Genomic DNA, 21,356 nt, shown 5'->3' with positions numbered 1-21,356 from the left:
AACACAAATCTTGTATGGGGGTCCCTGGCACAAAATAATGTCATATGGGTGTCTGCAGTCAAGAATAGGCTACATATAATTTTTTGGGGTCCTTGACAAAGTTTGAGAACCACTGATTTTTTTCGCTTGAGTTTTTGCGCTTGAGTTTTTGCGCTTGAGTGCTTGAGTTTTCTCAAACTCAAGCGCATTTTAGTTCTATAGCCCACATAACATTTCCAGTATAGGGAGAACAAGTTTTAATAGGATTTAAATAACATTATGATAGAGGTGACAGAAATTATTAGTAATTTTCAGAATCCTATAGGATTCTATTGGAACATCGGAACATTCTCACCAGATTCTTGGGAATTCAAGATTTTGATTAGATTCTATTCCTATAAGATTCTATTCCTATAAGAACCCCTACCGGATTCTTATAGGAATTCATAATCCTATAGGAATTCTATTGGAAAATTGGAAAATCCTATAAAATTCTTATAGGAATTTTATAATCCTATAGGATTCTATTGGAAAATTGGGAAATCCTATAGGATTCTTATTGTAATTTTATAATCCTATAGGATTCTATTGGAAATTTGGCTAGGGTAAGTGTGCTATAAAGTTTGATTTGATTTGATTCTTTCACACAAATGATGCGATGACTTGTGACCGCTATTTATAATCCTTCATATGCTTTCACTTTCGATACTAGTACCTATAATGTCGGTTAATAGTATGCCATGACGCAGTTTTCCAGAGAACTCAACTTTACTTTACACAGAACAGAATAACGACAAGAAGAGCAGTCAATTCCCTAATCCCTCAACCCTATAGGCAAGACGCCATGAGTGCAGCACAATCACTCGCAACATAACAGATCACTGGTGTCCCAGTGAGACATAACAGTACCACCTGACAATAGTTGTAGGTGGTAGTCTAGATGTTAAAGTTTGTTTAATAGATTATTCCTGAATTAGTAAGGTGCACTCAGTAGAGCAACACATTTGAAGTGCTGGACCAAGAGATCAGCAATAAAAAAGGTCAACACATTAAGTGCAATGTATTGGCACATCCACAAGGACTGTAGCCTACTAATAAATGTTTTCACTTACAGTTTAATGTGTGTTGAAGAAGAAGGGGAAAACAGGGTCTAGTCCTCACATCCTCCTTTGGTCCCAGCATTTTTAGTTTGTAAACGTTTCATGACCTCCTTGAGTCCTTGGTCCTGCTTGTGTCACCCCCCTGGGCCCTGAGACACTCTATCCTATCCTGCTGAGTAAAAATATAATCTCCTCACGCATTAAAAGGACAAATATCAGTCACCAGAACCAAGGACGGGTGTTTTCAATGAATCTAACATGGTTAAAGTGGAGTTTGAAGTTACAATGGGTTTGTATGGGAAGGGGGCGTGTCTGTTAAAATTAATATAAAATATCTAAATACTGAATAAAACAACTTAAAATGAAAATAAAATATCCCTTTAATGCAGAATTAATTAAATGTTTTAAAGGTTTTACTGACTTCCATATATGCGGTTCCATGATATCAATTTATTTTATCATAACAAAGGACCAAAGGCAATCGTTTAGAAGTCTGACGGTTTATTTTCAACTTTAAGGTCTGTAAAATCTATCACAGGTGAAAGAGAACCAAAACATGTAAAATATGTGCAGTCATACACAGGAAACCATAAAACATAATATAAATATTGTATAGCATGAAATAATACTAATAACTGAAAATAAACGCATGCATCATGAGTGGTTTCTTTAGGAGCAAAGTACAAACCGCCAAAGGCCTTTAATGGAAAATATTACCATCACACCAGTGGCATTTAAGCATATTTACAGCAGAACATCTCTTCAAGTTCATTTTAACACTTTTGTCCGTCTCAAGTTATGTCACAGCCTATACTGTCCTACGCAGGAAAACCCTGAGTGTTAAAACTCTGGAAGTGTGAAAATTGACTCTTACGGGTCAATTTGTACTTGATTCAGAATTAAATTGACACCCTGAGCTTTACTGTGAGCAAGGGCGTCCTAGTGGCTTTGGTCCCTGTGCGTCATGGTGCATCTCCTGTTGTGAGGACTGGCTACAGCGTTCCCCAGATTTGGTGACTTTGCTCTGCTTCTGTTTTCTGTAATAATGTGTTATTTCCGGGAGCGGGTTATCAGCCCACAGCCCGACCCCCAACCTGGAGGGCCAGTGGGATCACTCTGGTCTCTACCCTTCGACCTGTTCGGCGTGGGTGACCCTGTCAGGAGTACAATAGGCCTACTCCTGCCGACATAGCTCTATGGGTCATGGAGACGCGCAAACCACCCCACCACGATAAGGTGGTGATCCCGACCTTATCGTATGCAATACATTAGGCTATGTATTAGGCTATGTATTGCATACATAGCCTAATTTTACTGGATGAAATCGTTGTATGGCACTGCAGTTGCTTTATTTTGCCAGGAGATGGCGCAGTTCACCATCAAATCACAGAGGGCGCACATCATCTTGTCAACTTGGAGGTTTGAGGAGGGAGCTGTTTACTAGAAGAGCAGAGACTAGACTGTGGTAGTCTGTCTAACATTTAAAGTCTAACATTTAAAAGAGCACTTCACCCATTTTCAACCATATCTTATATAATTGGTCCACACTAATGTGCAATATACTGTAACTTATAAGATGGCACAATTTCTGTCTCATTGGTGGGCTGTTCATAAACCTTAATGACATCATCGGTGGTCATTTCAAACAAGAATCCAAACTTTAAAATAATAATTGAATCAAGTACAGTGGCCTCTATTTCAGTGTGCTAACTTTCGAGGAAGAGAAAGGCTGTAGTTCCTATTAGCTTGGAATCCCCATCGATGATGTCACTGTTATGCAGGTTTCTGAACGGCCCACCAATAAGACAGAGTGAGTAGATAGACATGGTGCCATCTTATAATGAGCATTAGTGAGGACCAATTATATGAAGGTGGTAGTAATAAGAGTGGTGTTAAATCACTCTCAGACTTAATGCTGACAAAAATGGCACCGTATGGGAGAGAATTGTCTGGGGAAATGATGTCATTGCACAAAAGGACTGTACAGGAGGACTTTGCAAATCATGTCAGAACGTATTAGCTAAAGTGATACAGAAATTCTAAAAGAATGGACTTTTGTCCAACTCCCTGAAACGGGCAGGCCATTGTTGTAATGTCAAAGCACAGTGATATGGCATGAGCTTGTAGATCTTCCATTTTCACTATATTTGAAATAGGGCTTAAGTGGTTAATTCATTATGAACTTTGTCCCTTCCTGGAAATGAAGATGAGTCAAAAGTACAATATTTCTCTTTGAAATGTTGTGGAGTGAAAGTCACAAGTATCCAAAAATATAAATACTCAAATAAAGTAGGCTACAGTACTCAAGTGAATGCACTTCATTACTGTCCACCACTGAGTTACAGTTTCATCTCACATACAGTAAAGACAAACACTGTATAGAAGAAAAAAAGCAGATGCTGAAGCCAACGCACATGAAAAACCTTTATCCCATTAAAACCGGGAAAGCATCTGTGTCATTTTAGATTTTGGCGTTGGCCAATCAAAAATAGCAGAAATACAAGCTCACGAGATAAAAAAATCATTTTGAAACATTTTAACAACAGAAATCTTAGGGTCTATAGGGTCTACTCCATAGGTCCCTATATGTGAAATATAACAGATCATGTAACTTCATGAAATGGAGTTACTGAAATGGAAACCATTTGGATTTATTTTTTCCTATTCAGTAATTGTTTTGTTTTAGCAAATAACGGCTGTTGAAAGCTTCTTTTTGTTTGGCTTAACAAGCTTGCATTAAGATAGTATTATCTCCTGTGTTCAGTTGAAAACAAAAGTATTTGTCCTTTTTAAAGTGCTTTCCCTCTGCTGTTTGACTCATTTTATTAATGCCCTATTCTTTTGTTTGTTTGTTTTTAGGTTGTTGACATTGTACATGTTGAGATTTTGGTAACCATATATCTCCTGATCAAATGAAACGTAGTGTTTGTATTTACTGAAGTGAAGACGGTGGGCGAGACTTTAATTATTTTCATTTGATATGTACTCCACTCCGCCGCACCTGTCCTAGGCTTACATGTGTGCAAAGAGACTCTTAGTAAGTTGGTTCAGCTGATGTTCTTGGGCGATCGCAAGAGGATGTTTTAGTTTTGCGTGAGATGTACCTATACCTAGGTAGGTTATACGACTGAAGTGGTTTTAGTGGAGAGGTGTTAAGACTGCTAACTTCAACGCTAGTTTTAACACGTCTCCTGTTCCGGATATCTGCCATTGTATCTACAGTAGTAAATCTCATCCAGTACAAATACAGACCAGGCCAAATTCATGTTGTAATATCTGATGCTACAGCTTTATGCCCGGACAACAGGTGCTTTTTTTTTTCTTTTTAATGAGTGAACCTTGAATATTAGTTTTTATTTGCAATATGATCAAATTGATTTGTGGTTATCATTTGTTGTTACTTGACAGCTGGTGTCACTTGATATTTTAATAGCCCGAGTTTTAAAGGTAAAAGCACTTGTTGGGAATGTGACACCGAAGCCTGCTTTTTCTTTACTTTACGTTTTTTAAGTTTAAGCCACTAAAAAGTATTGCATTTGCCAGAAAGCAGGTTAATTGCTGTGCTTCCAACAAACTCATGATGTTTTGTTTTGTAACATGCTCAAATAGACCCAGCAGCATGCTTCAGTGAGGTAGTTGACTTCATTGGAGGGGACAAAATTGGGTTTGTTAAGGGTTCAGTAAGGAGCCACTAGGGAGAACCTGTCACCTTCAGAGAACATGACTCCAGTCAGTGATGGCACCAGCTGTCTCCTATTATTTCCCCTTATGTTCATTTTCGTACAAGATGGATTGCAGTTGCACCATTCCATTGGTTCACAAATAAAAGTGTATAAATTTTTAGCATGTTTTTCTTTTCTTTTCTTGGGTGCTTGGCTTTTTTGTCATGCAAAAAGATGGGATGTTGTGGGTGTATGATTTATACAGCTTGCACTTTGTGAAATTCTGAATGTAATTCATTTTTCTAATGATCAGACTCTCAGCACAGTATTCAATGTTCAAAACCCAGTCCTCTTATAGTTCATTGCTTTTCAACTTTACCTAACTGAAGGCTAATATACAAATGAACCACAAGCTTTTCTGTCATTATCCATTTGGCTTTCTAGGGATATAGGAAAGTGCACAGTGGCTTACTGGATTAAGGGCTTGCCTACGAAACTGAAGGTTGCAGGTTTGATTCCTGGTTCTGACCTTGCATCAAGGTGTCCTTAAAATCCTTAACATGTACATTTAAAAAAATGTTTTAATATAAATCTTATATAAATCTTTCTGGCACTGCATCTTTTCACATGGAGGTCTGCGGCCAAATACATATACAATTTGGGGATCCTACACATGAAAATGTTTGAGAACCACTGTGATCAAAGAGACAGCTGTAGGTGAATGGGTAGAGTGACTGCCTGGAAAACAGTAGGTTACTAGTTCAAGACTCAACTGGGGCAGTATGTCTGGGAGTCCCTAATACACTTACTTTCTCACTGCTCTTCTGTCAGTAGACAAAAGCTGATAGCTGCATTTCCCCCACAAGATCAAATAGGTTATATTATTATTACACGTGTGGGGTAATAGTGCACAGGAGTGAAATTGTGAATTTGTTAACTTAACGTGACAATTAATTGAGTGAGAATATTTCAGGTAAACATACAACAGGACAAAGTTGACACAGTCAGCAGGTTACCGCAGGGAGTTGAACCCCGTATCATACTACCAGCACCTTTTGCTTTTTGACACCTTGTCCTTACTTGCATGTGAATACAGTTTGTACAGTACATACAGATCAACAGAACATGAACATAAAAGAAAAGGATGAATAACCTGTGTTGCAGCGGCTTGATAAAGAACCATCTTTAACATCTTATGGTGGTCCCTGGCACAAAAACCTTTCAGATGGGTGACTGCTGCCATATATACAGTATATTAATTTGGGGGTCCTTGACATAAAAAGTTTAACAACCACTGCTGGACTCAATCAGTCCAAAGCTTCATACGGTATATATTACACTAGTTGGCAAAATAATATGAACACACAGTTTTTTGATTGATTGATTGATTGAATACTTTATTCACTTTTTTTGCACAAAAAAAAGTACAGTTCTATAGAAAAGGATTCTAAAGGATTAAACCCAAGAGAGTACCATGGCTTGTTTCCATTGGGGTCCTGTGTATTCAATTCATCGAAGTATCCCCAATCATCAAGAACATATCCTTTCTACATGCCCTGAAGAAGGCTCAAAGATGCTCAAAGATGAACTAGCCTTTATATTAAAGCTTTTAAAACTTTTTTGGCAGTTTAAATACATTTTTCAACTTATTTGACTTTGAAGGCTCCCCCTTTTTTAACCAAAGAGCTCCTACACTGCATCTATCTTACAAAGACTTTAAGAACACTGCACTCCTCTTTTGATTTTTTTCTAAGATTTGTCTCCATCAGTCCAAAGCCTACACTATGTCTGCATATATTAGTTGGCAGCATAATATGAACACACAGTATGGCCAATCATGAACACTAAACAGTGGGTCTAGACATAATTAAATACCTCAAATACAGTAATTTGGTTAGAATCAACATATCTGAAATATTGTCTATTGTCTTAATAGACATAATTTCCCCTGCTGTAACATAGAGCAGTGATACACTGAGCACTTTTACACGTATTTCTGTCCAGTGGTTAAAAGTAACTAAGTACATTTACTTAAGTAGCCTACTCTACTTAAGTACAATTATGAGGTATTTGTACTTTACTTGAGTATTTCCAATATCCAATACTTTAACTTCTACTCCACTACATCTCGGATCCAAAAATTGCACTTTTACTTTTATTTGAAAAATGTAGTTACTAGTTACTTTGTAGATTTTGATTATTATTGCAAAACATGCATTAACCACTTCAGCCATACATTTCGGCCATTTGAAAATAGCTGATCTACAAGCTCTCGCAACACATTGTGAGCTTGTAGATCTGCTATTTTCAAAAGATTTTTAGACATTTCATTTGAAAACTTGAAATGGGACATTCTGCATAATGAGTACTTTTACTTTTGGTACTTTAAGTACATTTTGATGCCAATACTTTTGTACTTTTACTCAAGTACATTTTTAAGTAGTTGTATTGATCCTTAAGTTTCACATGGACCTGTTATTAGCGTGTTGGTGTCACGTGACGTGATATGCAGGGTGAGGGATGGATTTGGGGATAGAGCTGATGTGAAACTGTAGCGAGGCATATCCCGTAGCGACAGACGCTTAGCCTGGTAAACCACCACGACCGGGATGGCTTACCAGGCTAACAGACGCTGGCAGCAGGTCCAGCTGTCCCGCTGTTATCAGAAACGGCGCTGGGCGTCACTTCATGCGATGCTTAAGAGGGAAAGCACGTCTTTTGTAACTTCTCATTTTTCTAAAAACATGTTTTTAGAGAAATTCAATGTCTGGGTAATACTATTTCCTTATTTGAATCGTTTCCTCTCCTCTTATCGTTTGCATCTCTTCATGCATCCTCAGTGGACAAGGCTTATTATTAATAGGTCCAGAATTTCTCAATGAAAGAGATGTGCTTACAGACCTTTAACTTAAAAAAAGTGTTTTCTTCTTTTTCTTACTACATGGGAAACTACATGGAAAAAAAATGTTTTATTATAACTTCAAAACATGCCTGGAGAGGATATTTAAAGTAATATTATTAAGTTCTTCTGTTGTTCTCAGTGTCATCAGCTGCATGCTATGAATGATCATTAAAAGCAATAAATCAATACTTGATCTATATTTGGTCGTAGGGATCACATTGCTGTTTATTGTAATTTGTAATTGTCAAGCTACACAATAATCTAGAGCAGGGGTCCTCAACAGGGGTCCGGGACCCCTAGGGGGTCCTCAGAGTTACTACAGGGGGTCCGCCAAATCTTTGTGTGATAGGATAAAAAAATTTTACATTAACCACTTGAACCCTAGCATCTCTTTTCTGAGGAGAACTATTTTTGGCAAAGAGGTATCTGTAGAGGAAAAAAGCAGACCTCATTGTTTGTATTATTATTATATAGTGGGGGACCCTGCTTCATCTCTCTCTCAGCTAGGGGGTCCCTGGCCTGAAAATGTTGAAGACCCCTGATCTAGACAGAGAATAATTACAAAGTCTCCCCAAAACACAATGATTATGTATTCAATAAATGACCAACTGGTATCACAGTGTTTCTCATGGAAACAGAATGATAAGTGCCTCATCTTAAACAAATATGTGAAACGGATCACTTCTTTATCAAACTGTATTACAGATGTCACACTGAATGTACAATCATAGAAGTTGAACGGTAAAATAATGTAGCGCAACATTTTTAAAACGCAGCTATCCAATTATAGTAATACTTGGTAACTTTTTAAACAAAACTAAAGTTAAATTGTATATCTTTTGTGAGTGGCAAATGTTTCACAACACCCACTCCATGAATTTCACCCCCGAAAGCCTTTTGTATTATAATTTCTATTGAAAAGGTGGCTCGGTGAGCCTTTCCCACGAAAATGACGTCATCCGGCCGGAAAACGGAAACGCACCGGTTTCGTGTTTGGCCAGGAACTACCGCACCGGTTTCCTGTTTGGCCAGGAACTACCACGCTAATAACAAAAAGGAATCTCACGCTGTTTTTAAGAGATTGTAGGATTTGAAAAACAACAGAAAAAAAAAACACAGCTCACGGTAACTAAAGCTCCACTGGCTAAGAGAAACGATCCACAGATAGTATAAAACAATTAAAAGAACGCTTTTTGAAACGCTTCCGTCTTCCGGTGAAAACAAATGGAATTCTGGGTAACGGAGGAATAAACGAACGGCCTGCAGTGAAGGTAATGACCAGCAGAGGCTGCTAAAAAACGTTATTTTGTGGACCTGCATTGTATTACTTTAAAGGTATTTAATATAATCATATTAAAAGACACACACACACACACACACACACACACACACACACACACACACACACACACACACACACACACACACACACACACACACACACACACACACACACATTGGACAGACTGAGTTTCACTGCATGTGGGGTTGGCTGATGAGTTGTTGTTCACTGTCTCTCCAAAGCCCTGCTCCTGACACATGGAGGAAGGAAACATAGGAAACCCCGCACACACACACACATACACCGGGGGGACGGAACAAATCAATGGCGATCTGATCGGACTGAAATCTTGTCATACATGGAGTCAGGATCAAAGGGTAGTAGCGCACAAAGTAGAGCCTCAAACAATAGCTCGCTTTGTCAAAATTGTATTGCAGAGTTACAGAGAGTGACGGTTCGAGTCTGCATGCTCTTCTTCAGTCTGAAGAAGAGCATGGGCTCGAACCGTCACTCTCTGTAACTCTGCAATAAAGCCCAGACTAAGTTATGTTAACTAAGTTAGGTTTACAAAGAAAAAACACAATACGGCACTCTGACACATCAATAACGTACACATTGATACTTACAGGTTGTGTGAGGCTGAACAGAGCTTCATGTCTTCATAGCGATGCCACTAGCATCACCAGAGTCTTCATCAGCTGCAAAGACACATTTTTACATTAAACTGAGACAACAGCAAATAACAAATATGAACCATAGAAGAGACTCATGTTCAGTATGAACAACCTTAGATTCTGTGTTCACTTACTGTTAGTCTGAGTGAATCCTGACAACAGAAGAAAAGATAAAGGATATTAGGAGTGAGTTAAAGTATAATACAGTATAAAATAATACAAGGGACATATCAGTGTATACTATTGTAGTTGTTGTTGTTGTTATTGTTATTATTATAATTCAAGTATAATTGTTGTGTGGTCTCTACATCCTATAGAAGCTGTACTGTTCAAACAGAGCAGTATTGATGTGTCGTCATGCGAACTTACCAGGTTTGGACCTTTTCCTCAGCAGCAGTCCAACAACCACACCAATGAGAACAATCAGACCCACAACTACAACAGCAATGATGATGACACTAGAAGATCCTCCTGCATCAAGACAGAAAAACAACAATTCACACCTTAACATCACCTCTGACTCATTTCATGAACTGAATCCAAGAAGAAAAAACATTTCTCATGTGTAAATAATGTCCATAATTACATGTTTATACGTTCACCATGAAGAGTCACAAAATGACATGAAATCACAACCTAACTGGATAACAGAAGCTGTATGTCCCACAAAGCCCCATAAGGAGAACAACAGATATAATAAATCAAAATGAAACAAAATGCATGAAGAACAAGTACATGTGTCACATGCAGGTGTGGTGAGAACCCAAATACAGGACAGCCAGGCAGGTAGCGGTACCCATGATTGGGAGTTTTAATACAGGTTAACAGATAAAACATCACAAACACTAAACAATGACCTCACAAGGACTGACTAGGGAACAGAACTCAAATACACATGAGAGGTGATTACAAATTAGATACAGCTGGGGAACATAGAACATAGAACTATGAAAACTAGAACATAACATAACACAACACAACACATATAAATACGACATAGACAAGACAGAAAACGTCTAACTGTGACAACGTGTGTTTTATCTCTACCTTCATCAGCTGGTTTCCTCCGGTTGGTCCTGATCAGGTTTGGATCCAGTCTGGTCTGGATGTCCTCTTTGACCCCATAGAGCTGAACCACACAGTTGTAATGCTTCCAGTCTTCATGTTTGACTGAAGACACGTTCAGGTCAGCACTGATCTGGAAGGTTCCATCATGGTTGGGGAGGAGCTCTCCATGGTCCACGTTGTCACTGAGCTTCTCTCCATCTTTAGCCCAGAACATGATGACTCTGTCTGGGAAGAAACCTGTAGCGTGACACCTCACTGGAGAAGAGGGAGTCTTCTGGAGAAAAGATACAGAGGGGAGCTCTGAGTGAGTGAGTGAGTGAGTGAGTGAGTGAGAGAGAGAGAGAGAGAGAGAAATCTTTTGTTAGTGTTTTGGATTTGTCGGCTTTGATTTGATGTAAGAACTGTTGTATTTCATGACAATAAAACACCTTTGAGCCTTCTCATAGTAATGTTAGCCTACTATTTATCTAAGTACAAGTCCATCACATCATGTTGTACCTGTCCTTTGTTCTTCTCATAGTAATGATACTACAACATATTTGTACAACTTCCTATAGGTTATTTTAGTTTTGCATTTTGTATTAGTTTTTTTTTTTTTTTTTTAGTGTTAGCTTTGGTTTGGATTGTAATATGGGGTAATCATGGGCGAGATTCAACAAGATTTTTTTTTTTAAATAGCAGATCTACAACCTCATGTGATATTTTCACTAGTTTTGAAGATTTTTGGAAATCTTTCACAACAGGGCTTAAAACTGGCACAGCTTAATATACTGAGTTACTGACAATTGACAAATCAGATTTCATATCCACATATCCATGTATCCTGCACCCAAAATATTAATCTCATGTATGAAATATTGTTAAAGACTAAAACTAAGGACATTTTCTCTAAAATGTATCTACAGTAAGTACAACTCCATCATATCATGTTGTTGTAGCTCTTCACTGTTGTTCTCATAGTAATGTTACTACATCTTAACATATCTATCAAAGTACAACTCCATCACATCATGTTGTACCTGTTCTCTGTACAGTCTTGTTCCCATAGTTCACATACGTCTTCAGCGATTCAATGCAGTAACTGGTCATCTCATACTTCATATGTGCCATGAAAGCTGTGTTTTGTTCCCATCTCAGTTTCATGATGAAGGCCTGTGGTATTGGAGCAACCCATGACTCTGTCTTCAGGTCATATGAGATGTAGTCTTCTCCATCATGACCAATCTGCCAAAAACCATCAATGTATCCAGTCTCATCATCCCACTCACAACCAATCATATACTGCATCATGTGGACACCTGAGAGACAGACAGACAGACAGTGAATTAAACCACATCCTGCTACAGTTCTGCTACACACACACACACACACACACACACACACACACACACACACACACACACACACACACACACACACACACACACACACACACACACACACACACACACACACACACACACTCTACAAAGTCTACTCTATAGTTACAGTATAGTAACATAAACTAGTCTGCAAACAGTATAGTATATAGTATAGTAGTATAGTATATAGTATATATTAACATACTCTAGTCTAGACCAGTGGTTCTCAACCTTTTCAGGCCGGGACCCCCCAAAGTAATATTTGAACTGGGGACCCCCCAAAATAATCATTTGAACTGGGGACCCCCCACCCTGACAAGCACTTGGAATTATAGGAGTTGAGGCATTACATTTAGTTTGACTCGGTTCCACAGCTAAATATTGTGAGGCGTTGTGAGCTTGTAGATCGGCTATTTAAACCTTGCATTGTGTTAATTAATTTTTTAGCTGACTTGTTATGCATTCATATCCATGTAAAACACTTTTTAAAATATTATTTTGAGTTAGGGTTAGGGTTTCATCTTTCAATATATCTCTAATGAAGACAATGGATAATGATGTTATGTAGCTACAGTATAATAGACTAATATTAGAACACACTTCTCAAAATAAAAATGTAATTAAAAAAAATACTTGTTTTAGTTTTTTAACTTAAAAAAATGTTAATATTATAAAAAATAGTGACATCTGTGGTGTTAAGGGTCAAAATGGACCTGTATACCGTAGAAGGTAAAAAAGTCATTTATTTTTCATAAACCCAAACTTTATTTTACTCTTAATAGCAAATGCAAATTGAGGACAAGTTACTCTCACTCTCAAACCTGTAAACATGAATATTGACAATTTGGGGGGAATCGAGCCACACTTCTCTGCCGGGTCATATTTGACCCTTAACACCACAGATGTCACTTATTTTTTATAGAGACCATCAGAATTAACTAAAATGGTGGTAACACATTTTGTTGCGTTAAAATAGTGTCTGAGGATATCATGAAGCCTTGTTCCAATAAAAAAATGTAAAGGGTACTTTTTACCTATTTAAACTTGAAACGGGTCAGAAATGACCCTAACACAATGGAAGGGTTGAAAAAGAAAATTGCCTCTTTCTTATATTATTTAACAATTTGGCCAATGTTTGACCAGTTTTTAATAGTAGTTTGTTTATTACTTACTTTTGATGCAGTAATGCACTTTACTTTATGCAGTCATTTTCTCCCCCCCCCCCCCCTTTTAAGGTATTAAAAATCGGGTCCCGACCCACAGGTTGAGAACCACTGGTCTAGACAGTACAATATATTAACATAATAGACCAGTGGTTCTTTTTGATGTTTTGATGTCAAGGACCCCCATGTGAATTTTTTTTTAAATACCAGAGCTACAAGCTCACAACACGCCGCATCACTGTGCGACCCCTGGGGGTCCCCGGACCCCACTTTGAGAACCACTGCTATAGACAGTACAGTATATTAACATACACCACTAGTCTATAGACAGTACAATATATTAACATACACTAGTCTATATACAGAACAATATATTAACATACACCAGTCTATAGACAGTAGTACAGTATATTAACATACACTATACAGCAGTGTGTGTAAAGGGAGAGCAGTAATGATGAATACAGTAAAGCTTTAGGTTAGTGTTACCGTCTGATTTGTTGAACCGCATCATGGCCTCCTTAAGATGGTTTTTGGTGCGATATACATCTCCTCTAAGTCTAGCCTGCATCTCCTCATGCTGTTGTCTCAGATTCTCCAGCCAGCTCTGTTTGTTCACATAGATGTTGATGTTGCTGTCATAGTATGCCATCAGCTCATCATCCAGGAGGCCCACAGCCACAAACTCAGGGAATTCACTCAAACCAGTGCTGGCAGTAGCAATGTACTTCAAGGAATGAATCGCTGAAATAGAGCAAAAATTATTTTAATTTGTTTTTAGTTTAGTTTATTTACTTGAACATTGACAGAACATTTGTCCTATAATTATTTAGCATGAGGTAAATTATTAAGGTATTATTGCTTGTGTAACACATAGAGTTTACATGGTTAATAATAATGCTTCCACTTGCCCAGACATCAAATGTGTATTGTGATCTAGTGCTCTGTCACTTTAAGAGAATTGGCGGCTGCCTCTAAGGGAATGACGTCACCTAACTACTTCCTAAATTCCTAGTCTATCTCTGCTATGTAGGTTGTGTTCATTCTACTGTGCAGATTATTTCATTTATTTTGTTCATTTTCAGTCACAACTGTGCAGGATATTAAAGTTGTACAATGCAGAATCACAAATAACGATTTTTAGCAACCTCTGCTGGTCACTACCGTCACTGCATACAATTTCCCTAGTCCTCGATTACCCAGAATTCCATTCGTTTTCACCGGAAGCCGGAAGCGTTTCAAAAAGCGATCTTTTAATTGTTTTATACTATCTACGGATCGTTTCTCTTAGCCAATGGAGCATTAGTTACCATGAGCTGTGCTTTCTTTTTCTGTTCTTTTTCGATCTTCCAATCCTACATTATCTTAAAATCAGCGTGAGGTTCCTTTTTGTTAATAGCACTTTTGCCACTCGCAAAAGATATACAATTTAACTTTAGTTTTGTTGAAAACGTTACCTAGTATTACTTTAATACATATGTACCCAGAGTTGTGTAGGCACAGCCTGATCATTTTGATTGTATTTTTACGGGCCAGAGCTCAGGCACTGAGCTGGGCTCCGTTTTGATGTTGGCAGTATTTTTCTTCTCCTTCTGCCACTTTTCGCAGTTCTGGCTGAACCGTGCTGTCGCTTTTTACGAAACTCAGCCATATGGTAGATGGTCATGAAAAACTATCAAGAAATAATTCTCACAAGCTTTTGTCAAAAGGTGGCGCTATAACACTCAATTGAAAATGCCAACTTTGAACAGGTACAACTCATGCCCTGTTTGACCTACAGCCATGAAACTTCAATACACACCTATACAGTCTATGATACACACATGCGTCTCCTCATGCTGAACAACTTTCACACTCTGATTTTTGACCTCTGACCTTTAGATCTCCCACCATTTTGAATTATATGAAAAACAGTCATTGGCTCTTAAAAGCTTAATTCTTTCACTTATGGAAAATCCGCCACTAACGTTTTGTCGGCAGAGGTCCTAAGTTCATGTGTAAAGATGAAGAGTTTTTTATTTTGTTTTATATATATTTTTTAATCAGCCTCAAATTGGTTAAACTATTTTTTTAATGTTGGTTTTACTTTTCACAGTAAACCTAGATTAATTAAATTGCCCCACTACTTTAAACTGAGATTTAAATTTCAGGTAGACAGGCAGACAGACAGACAGACAACCTGAGAACATAATGTCTTCGGTCATGGCTGTCTGCCAGCAGAGGCATCAAAATGTAATCCATCCACTCACTCACTGCTGAGAATACAATGGAGTCATGACGACTTTTGATAGGGACACTCTTTTACTTGTAACACCAACATGTAATGTGTCTCCACCCACTCACTGCTGACTGCTGAGTACAGAATGGAGTCATGACGACTTTTGATAGGGACACTCTTTTACTTGTAACACCAACATGTAATGTGTCTCCACCCACTCACTGCTGACTGCTGAGTACAGAATGGAGTCATGACGACTTTTGATAGGGACACGTTCATGACTTAGCTTAGCCTACATAATTATGTACATAAAGCAGATGGAAAGCCCACTCTAGTCTAGCGTACACGTTAAAAAGGTGTTTGAGTGCTTATTATATGTTATATGATATTATATACCGTACAGATGGCTGCCTTTATAGAGGACGGGGTTACTTGAGGACAAGATGGAGATCAAGTTGTACCAACTAAACTAGTTGTTTTGGTTTTTTTGGGGGGGGGCAGCGGCCCACTGGCCCAGCGGCCCACCGGGCATTTGCCTGGTACGCCAAATGGCCAGTCCGCCCCTGATTTTTGTGTTTCCATTGTTGACGTGTATCATTCTTTTCTCCCTTTTAGAATAGAAGACAGCCCAGAAACAGCACTTAGAGCAGCAGTAATCATCAGGTCTATACAGTCACATCATACTATATGAGGTCTATACAGTCACATCATACTATATGAGGTCTCATACAGTCACATCATACTATATGAGGTCTCATACAGTCACATCATACTATATGAGGTCTCATACAGTCACATCATACTATATGAGGTCTCATACAGTCACATCATACTATATGAGGTCTCATACAGTCACATCATACTATATGAGGTCTCATACAGTCACATCATACTATATGATGTCTCATACAGTCACATCATACTATATGAGGTCTCATACTTTGCACGCACACTCTGCCCTGAAAGGCCTAAGAAATGGCACCCTTTTCACATTGGCCTATTATAGCGCCACCAGGAGGCCACAATAATCTACCTGACCTGGCGGAGACCTGTGCTCCGAGGAGCACTTTTTCTAGTTTCAGAATGTATTTGTCTAAACTGTGTATAGGTAGAAATCATCTTTTTGGGGCTTATTTGCCTTTATTTCGATAGAACAGTGGAGATTGACATGAAACGGGGAGACAGTCAAGGAGTGACACGCAGCAAAGGTCCATCGGGCTCGGGAATCAAACCTGGGACCACCCCTGTGCTATGTAGTACAGGGGTGGGCAACTTTGATGATGCATGAGGGCCACCACAGGGTAATGAAGGCTAGGGTAGGCTAAGCCTTCCCAAATGTTATGCTGGGAAATTCTGGGAATTGTGCAAATTATATATAACTAGACCATACCCGGTGAAGGGCGCAGACGAAAGTAGTTGCAAACTTGGGGTTATTGCACGTCCTGTAGCGCGGTCCCCCCCGCGGTAACCCCCCCAGTTACTTTTTTGATAATAAATCAGTAAAATCAGGCAAAAATATGAATTAAATAACCTAACCCTAACCTAACCCTAACCCTATAACCGAAATAAAGTAACCAAAAACCAAAAAGAAACTAACAAAAATCACCCAGAAACCGCAATTTTTTGCACACGGATTTCGGCGCGCACGTGCGCACGTCGTGCCGCGCTATGAGCTTGTATATCTGCTATTTTTAAATAGCCAAAGTATACAATAATGGTTAAAGTGGTTACACAGATGCGTTCCCGGTTTGAGTGGGTTAAATGCTGTCCTGACCTTAATTATCTAATCTCTCATCAGCTACTCATCTGTTTTGACAGTCAAGTTGATGTCTCTATTGTTCCATCTCCACACCTCACAACATACCTACGCATGGAATCACAACAATGTTCTAAGACATTCTCATCAGCATAGAATACCTGTTTACCTGAATGGAAAACACAACTATTAAAGCTACCGCTTGCCAAACATAAAACTAGTTTAGTTGGTACAACTTGATCTCCTCTTGTCCTCAAGTAGCCCCGTCCTCTGTAAAGGCAGCCATCTGTACAGTATATAATATCATATAACATATAATAAGCACTCAAACACCTTTTTAACGTGTACGCTAGAGTGGGCTTTCCATCTGCTTTATGTACATAATTATGTAGGCTAAGCTAAGTCATGAACTTCATAAAAGAGTGTCCCTATCAAAAGTCGTCATGACTCCATTCTGTACTCAGCAGTCAGCAGTGAGTAGGTGGAGACACATTACATGTTGGTGTTACAAGTAAAAGAGTGTCCCTACCAAAAGTCGTCATGACTCCATTGTATTCTCAGAGTGAGTGGGTGGATTACATTTTGATGCCTCTGCTGGCAGACAGCCATGACCGAAGACATTATGCTTTCAGGTTGTCTGCCTGTCTGTCTGTCTGCCTGTCTACCTGAAATTTAAATCACAGTTTAAAGTAGTGGGGCAATTTTATTAATCTAGGTTTACTGTGAAAAGTAAAACCAACATTAAAAAAATAGTTTAACCAATTTGAGGCTGATTTTTAAAAATATATAAAACAAAATTAAAAAATATATACAGCTGCAAGCAGCAATAATACGGGGCCAGTGAATACAGAAAGAAAAAAGAAAGAAGCAATGATAAGTAATATGCACAATAAGCCATAGAAACATAGAAGACTGAACTTGAGAGAAAGAAAACCATGCAATTAACATGAGCATTTTAAACCCTCACCTCAGTAAAACTATGCCTACCCCTAAGCTCAAGAAATACTACGCGTAAGCATAAGAATGCCAAATCATGATCACCTCAACACATCGTCGGGGACAGGGATCGAACCAGTGACCTCCATACTCATAGGCTGCCTTTCTACTCATTTAGCTAGAGATATGATAGCCCTGGCAGTGTCTGTTGATATATATAACTCTTTCCGTCCCTGATGAACCAAGCCTCTGTTTTGCTAACTACTCTAGATCACTGGTTCCCTAACCATCTACCGACAGAGAAATTGTACAAGTAAAAGTCCTCGGAACAGAAACTAGTGAAAGTAGCCGATCTACAAGCTCACAAAACGTTGCTATCTGAAAAGTTGTGAGATTGTAGATCGGCTATTTTCACAATGAAGTATGTCATATATTGAAAAAACATACTTTCAAATAAGCATTTCATGTTATCTTTAACAATTACACACGTATTCATTGATACAGTCATGTTGTTTGCAATGCACTTTAAATGAAGTCTGCATGAAGTGAGCCTTGAACCGGCGACCTTGCGGTTGTCAGGCAGATGCTGTAGAGAGAAGCCATTGGACCGACAGACCTAACCTGGTGAAAAAGGAGCTCACACAGATGATATAGTTTCACGCAAATAGCTGAAAATCCTGGGTTTAAGTGTTTTTCAAACTGCTCAAAAGTTTCGTAAAAAGTATGCACGGTTAAGCCAGAACTGCCAAAAGTGTTTTTCAAACTGCTCAAAATTGCGGACAATCTAAGGGCGGAGCTTACTAGTCAAAGTGATAGATGTGTTCCTCATGAGTCACGGCACAAGTGTAAGCAAGTTTCACGACTTTCGGCCAAACGAGGCATAACTTATGCTTGTTTAAAGTTTGCATTTTCAAAAAATTGCAAACGATTGGTTTCAGTGATATTTGGAATGACCCTCTACATTACTGCAAAGTTTCAAACAAATGTGAGTCTGCATGTATGTGTTAGGCGCAGATGAATAATTGTCATAAAACTATAAAAGTTAAAATCTATCTCCTCCTGGGATAGCGATGTGTTGAGGTGATCATGATTTGACATTCGTAGGCTTACGTGTAGTATTTCTTGAGGTTAGGGGGAGGCATAGTGTTAGTGAGGGTTTAAAATGCTCATTTGTTAATTGCATGGTCTTCTATGTTTCTATGGCTTATTGTGCATATTACTTATCATTGCTTCTTTCTTTCTTCTCTCTGCAATCGCTGGCCCCGTATTATCGCTGCTTGCAGCTATATTCATTATATTGTATCTGTTCTATTTGCAGCATTTGTTATGTGGAAACACATGTTCAGAGCAGACCTAGCTGTAGAATGCAACTCTCGTAGACGTAGTTATGATTCCGACGTTTTCAATCTACGAGAGTTGTAGGGTTCACCCCCCACAGGGACTTTCAGCACTATACCCCGTAGACACTCCAAACATGTACAAATTGAAAAAAAAATGGTGCTTAACCCCACGCCCCAAATGTTAACTAGTAGTTTGATGTAATAATCCATATCTTTCAATAAAGAAGTGTTTTAATGCCGTCTGTGGCCAATTCTGTCGGAAGTTCCCAATGGGCGGTAGTGACGCGCCCATCTGGTGAAATCCGGATTTACACTCAATGTAAACAGGAAGTAAACGAGGGTGAAAAAATGGCGTTCGGCAACAGACGGCATTAAAACACTTCTTTATTTAAATAAATTACTGGATTATTATTGGATTATTACATTAAACTACTACCCCGTAGCGAGAGTTAACATTTGGGGCGTGGGGGTAAGCACCGTATTTTTCAATTTGTACATGTTTGGAGTGTCTACGGGGTATAGTGCTGAAAGTCCCTGTGTCCATGGGGGGTGAACCCTACAACTCTCGTAGATTGAAAACGTCAGAATCATAAATACGTCTACGAGAGTTGTATTCTACAGCTAGAGCAGACCAGTGATGTGCCTTATTTGTCTGTTTATCAGGTACATATTATATTTATGTTTTCATTATTATTACTAGTCTATCTCTGCTATGAGAGCGCATTTGTTATGTGGAAACACATGTTCAGAGCAGACCAGTGATGTGCCTTATTTGTCTGTTTATCAGAATAAATCAACTCAACTGAGAATCCTGGTCTGTGGTGCTTTACAACACAACGCAAGATCACGTCTGTTACACTTGCACCTAATAGAGAAGTAACATAATAATAACAATAATATAATACCTATAGCCTAAATAATAATAAAAACCGAGGAATGCGAGGATCATGTCAGAAACAATATGATTTGTCACCGTCTGTCATATTTGTGTGAGAATGTCACACATAACACATATAGCATAAAGCATAGGGGGGATAGCATATCTCAAAATCACACTAACATACCTATGTATTCATACCTACAGTCACAGACACAGTTCAAATCTCAGTCAGACAAAAGTCCCAACAAATGGCCTCAAACTAAAAATATCAAGGCTTCCATGTGAGCTGTTGTAATAATAACCTGTTACAATAAGTTATTGAATTACTGTAAACTCTTACCTGCAGATGTGGTGTAAAAACAGAGCAACAACACAGTGAAAGCCTTCATCTTTAGATTAAAATATTAGAAAATGTAAAATAAGTTGAAAAGTTGTGCATATGATTTTGACTGAAACTTCATCTACCACCTTCTGAGATGAAAGCTCTGATCAAATGGCTGCTCAACACTTTACAGTGTGTAATGTTAAAGTGCGCAGGTAGCAACTCGGTCTACGACCAATAGAAATTCAATAAATGCTGTAACTGTTACTAGGTGAACTTGAGTCACTGCAGGTTGTTAAATGAAAGTGAAACTTTAGATGTAGACTAAAGTGTCTTGCTAATACTTTAATTAGTCATTTAAGTACATCATTATATTCAGTATTCAACTACAGTACATATGAGACAGATCAGTGACCAGGTTAAGATATAGTGATGCATATTAATGGTGGTCAGTGATGTTTAGGTTCCCAGCAAGCACAGTCAGGACCTGGACGAATCAGTGACGTCTCGATTGGGGCTAGATCCAGTCAAACCAAGACTAGTCAGATCTGGCCCAGAATATCACCTGATTTCAACCAAAATAATTCCTGACCACGAAAATGGACGTCCTGGATGAATCAGAGAGAGTCCGATCGAGGCCAGATCAAGTCAAATCATAACTAGTCAGATCTGGCCCAGAATATAACCTTATTTCAACTAACATAAATCCCACA

The 21,356-nt window shown here is 38.5% G+C and overlaps 1 protein-coding gene across 3 annotated transcripts; it reads right to left on the bottom strand.

The window, feature by feature from the left end:
• Nucleotides 1–8,002: 8,002 nt before the first annotated feature.
• Nucleotides 8,003–20,828, bottom strand: LOC308080945 (H-2 class I histocompatibility antigen, D-D alpha chain-like). 3 transcript variants are annotated; one of them, XM_080423062.1, is made up of 8 exons: nucleotides 20,662–20,828; nucleotides 13,681–13,935; nucleotides 11,687–11,965; nucleotides 10,647–10,967; nucleotides 9,969–10,070; nucleotides 9,734–9,751; nucleotides 9,552–9,623; nucleotides 8,003–9,175 (listed from the first exon to the last, which is right to left on the bottom strand). In XM_080423062.1, the coding sequence occupies exons 1-7, from the start codon at nucleotides 20,708–20,710 to the stop codon at nucleotides 9,577–9,579; spliced, it is 1,071 nt and encodes a 356-aa protein (XP_080279188.1). In that variant the 5' UTR covers nucleotides 20,711–20,828; the 3' UTR covers nucleotides 8,003–9,175; nucleotides 9,552–9,576. The 3 variants fall into 3 exon arrangements, with proteins under 3 accessions (XP_080279188.1, XP_080279189.1, XP_080279187.1); XM_080423063.1 differs by having other exon boundaries at nucleotides 8,003–9,169; XM_080423061.1 differs by lacking the exon at nucleotides 8,003–9,175 and adding an exon at nucleotides 9,252–9,336 and having other exon boundaries at nucleotides 9,548–9,623.
• Nucleotides 20,829–21,356: the final 528 nt, after the last annotated feature.

The sequence above is a fragment of the Gymnoscopelus braueri genome (assembly GCF_963280865.1).
Source record: "Gymnoscopelus braueri genome assembly, chromosome: 24".
NCBI classification, from domain to species: Eukaryota; Metazoa; Chordata; class Actinopteri; order Myctophiformes; family Myctophidae; genus Gymnoscopelus; species Gymnoscopelus braueri.
The sequence above is the reverse complement of the archived record's forward strand: the minus strand, read 5'-3'. Positions and strand labels throughout refer to the sequence as shown.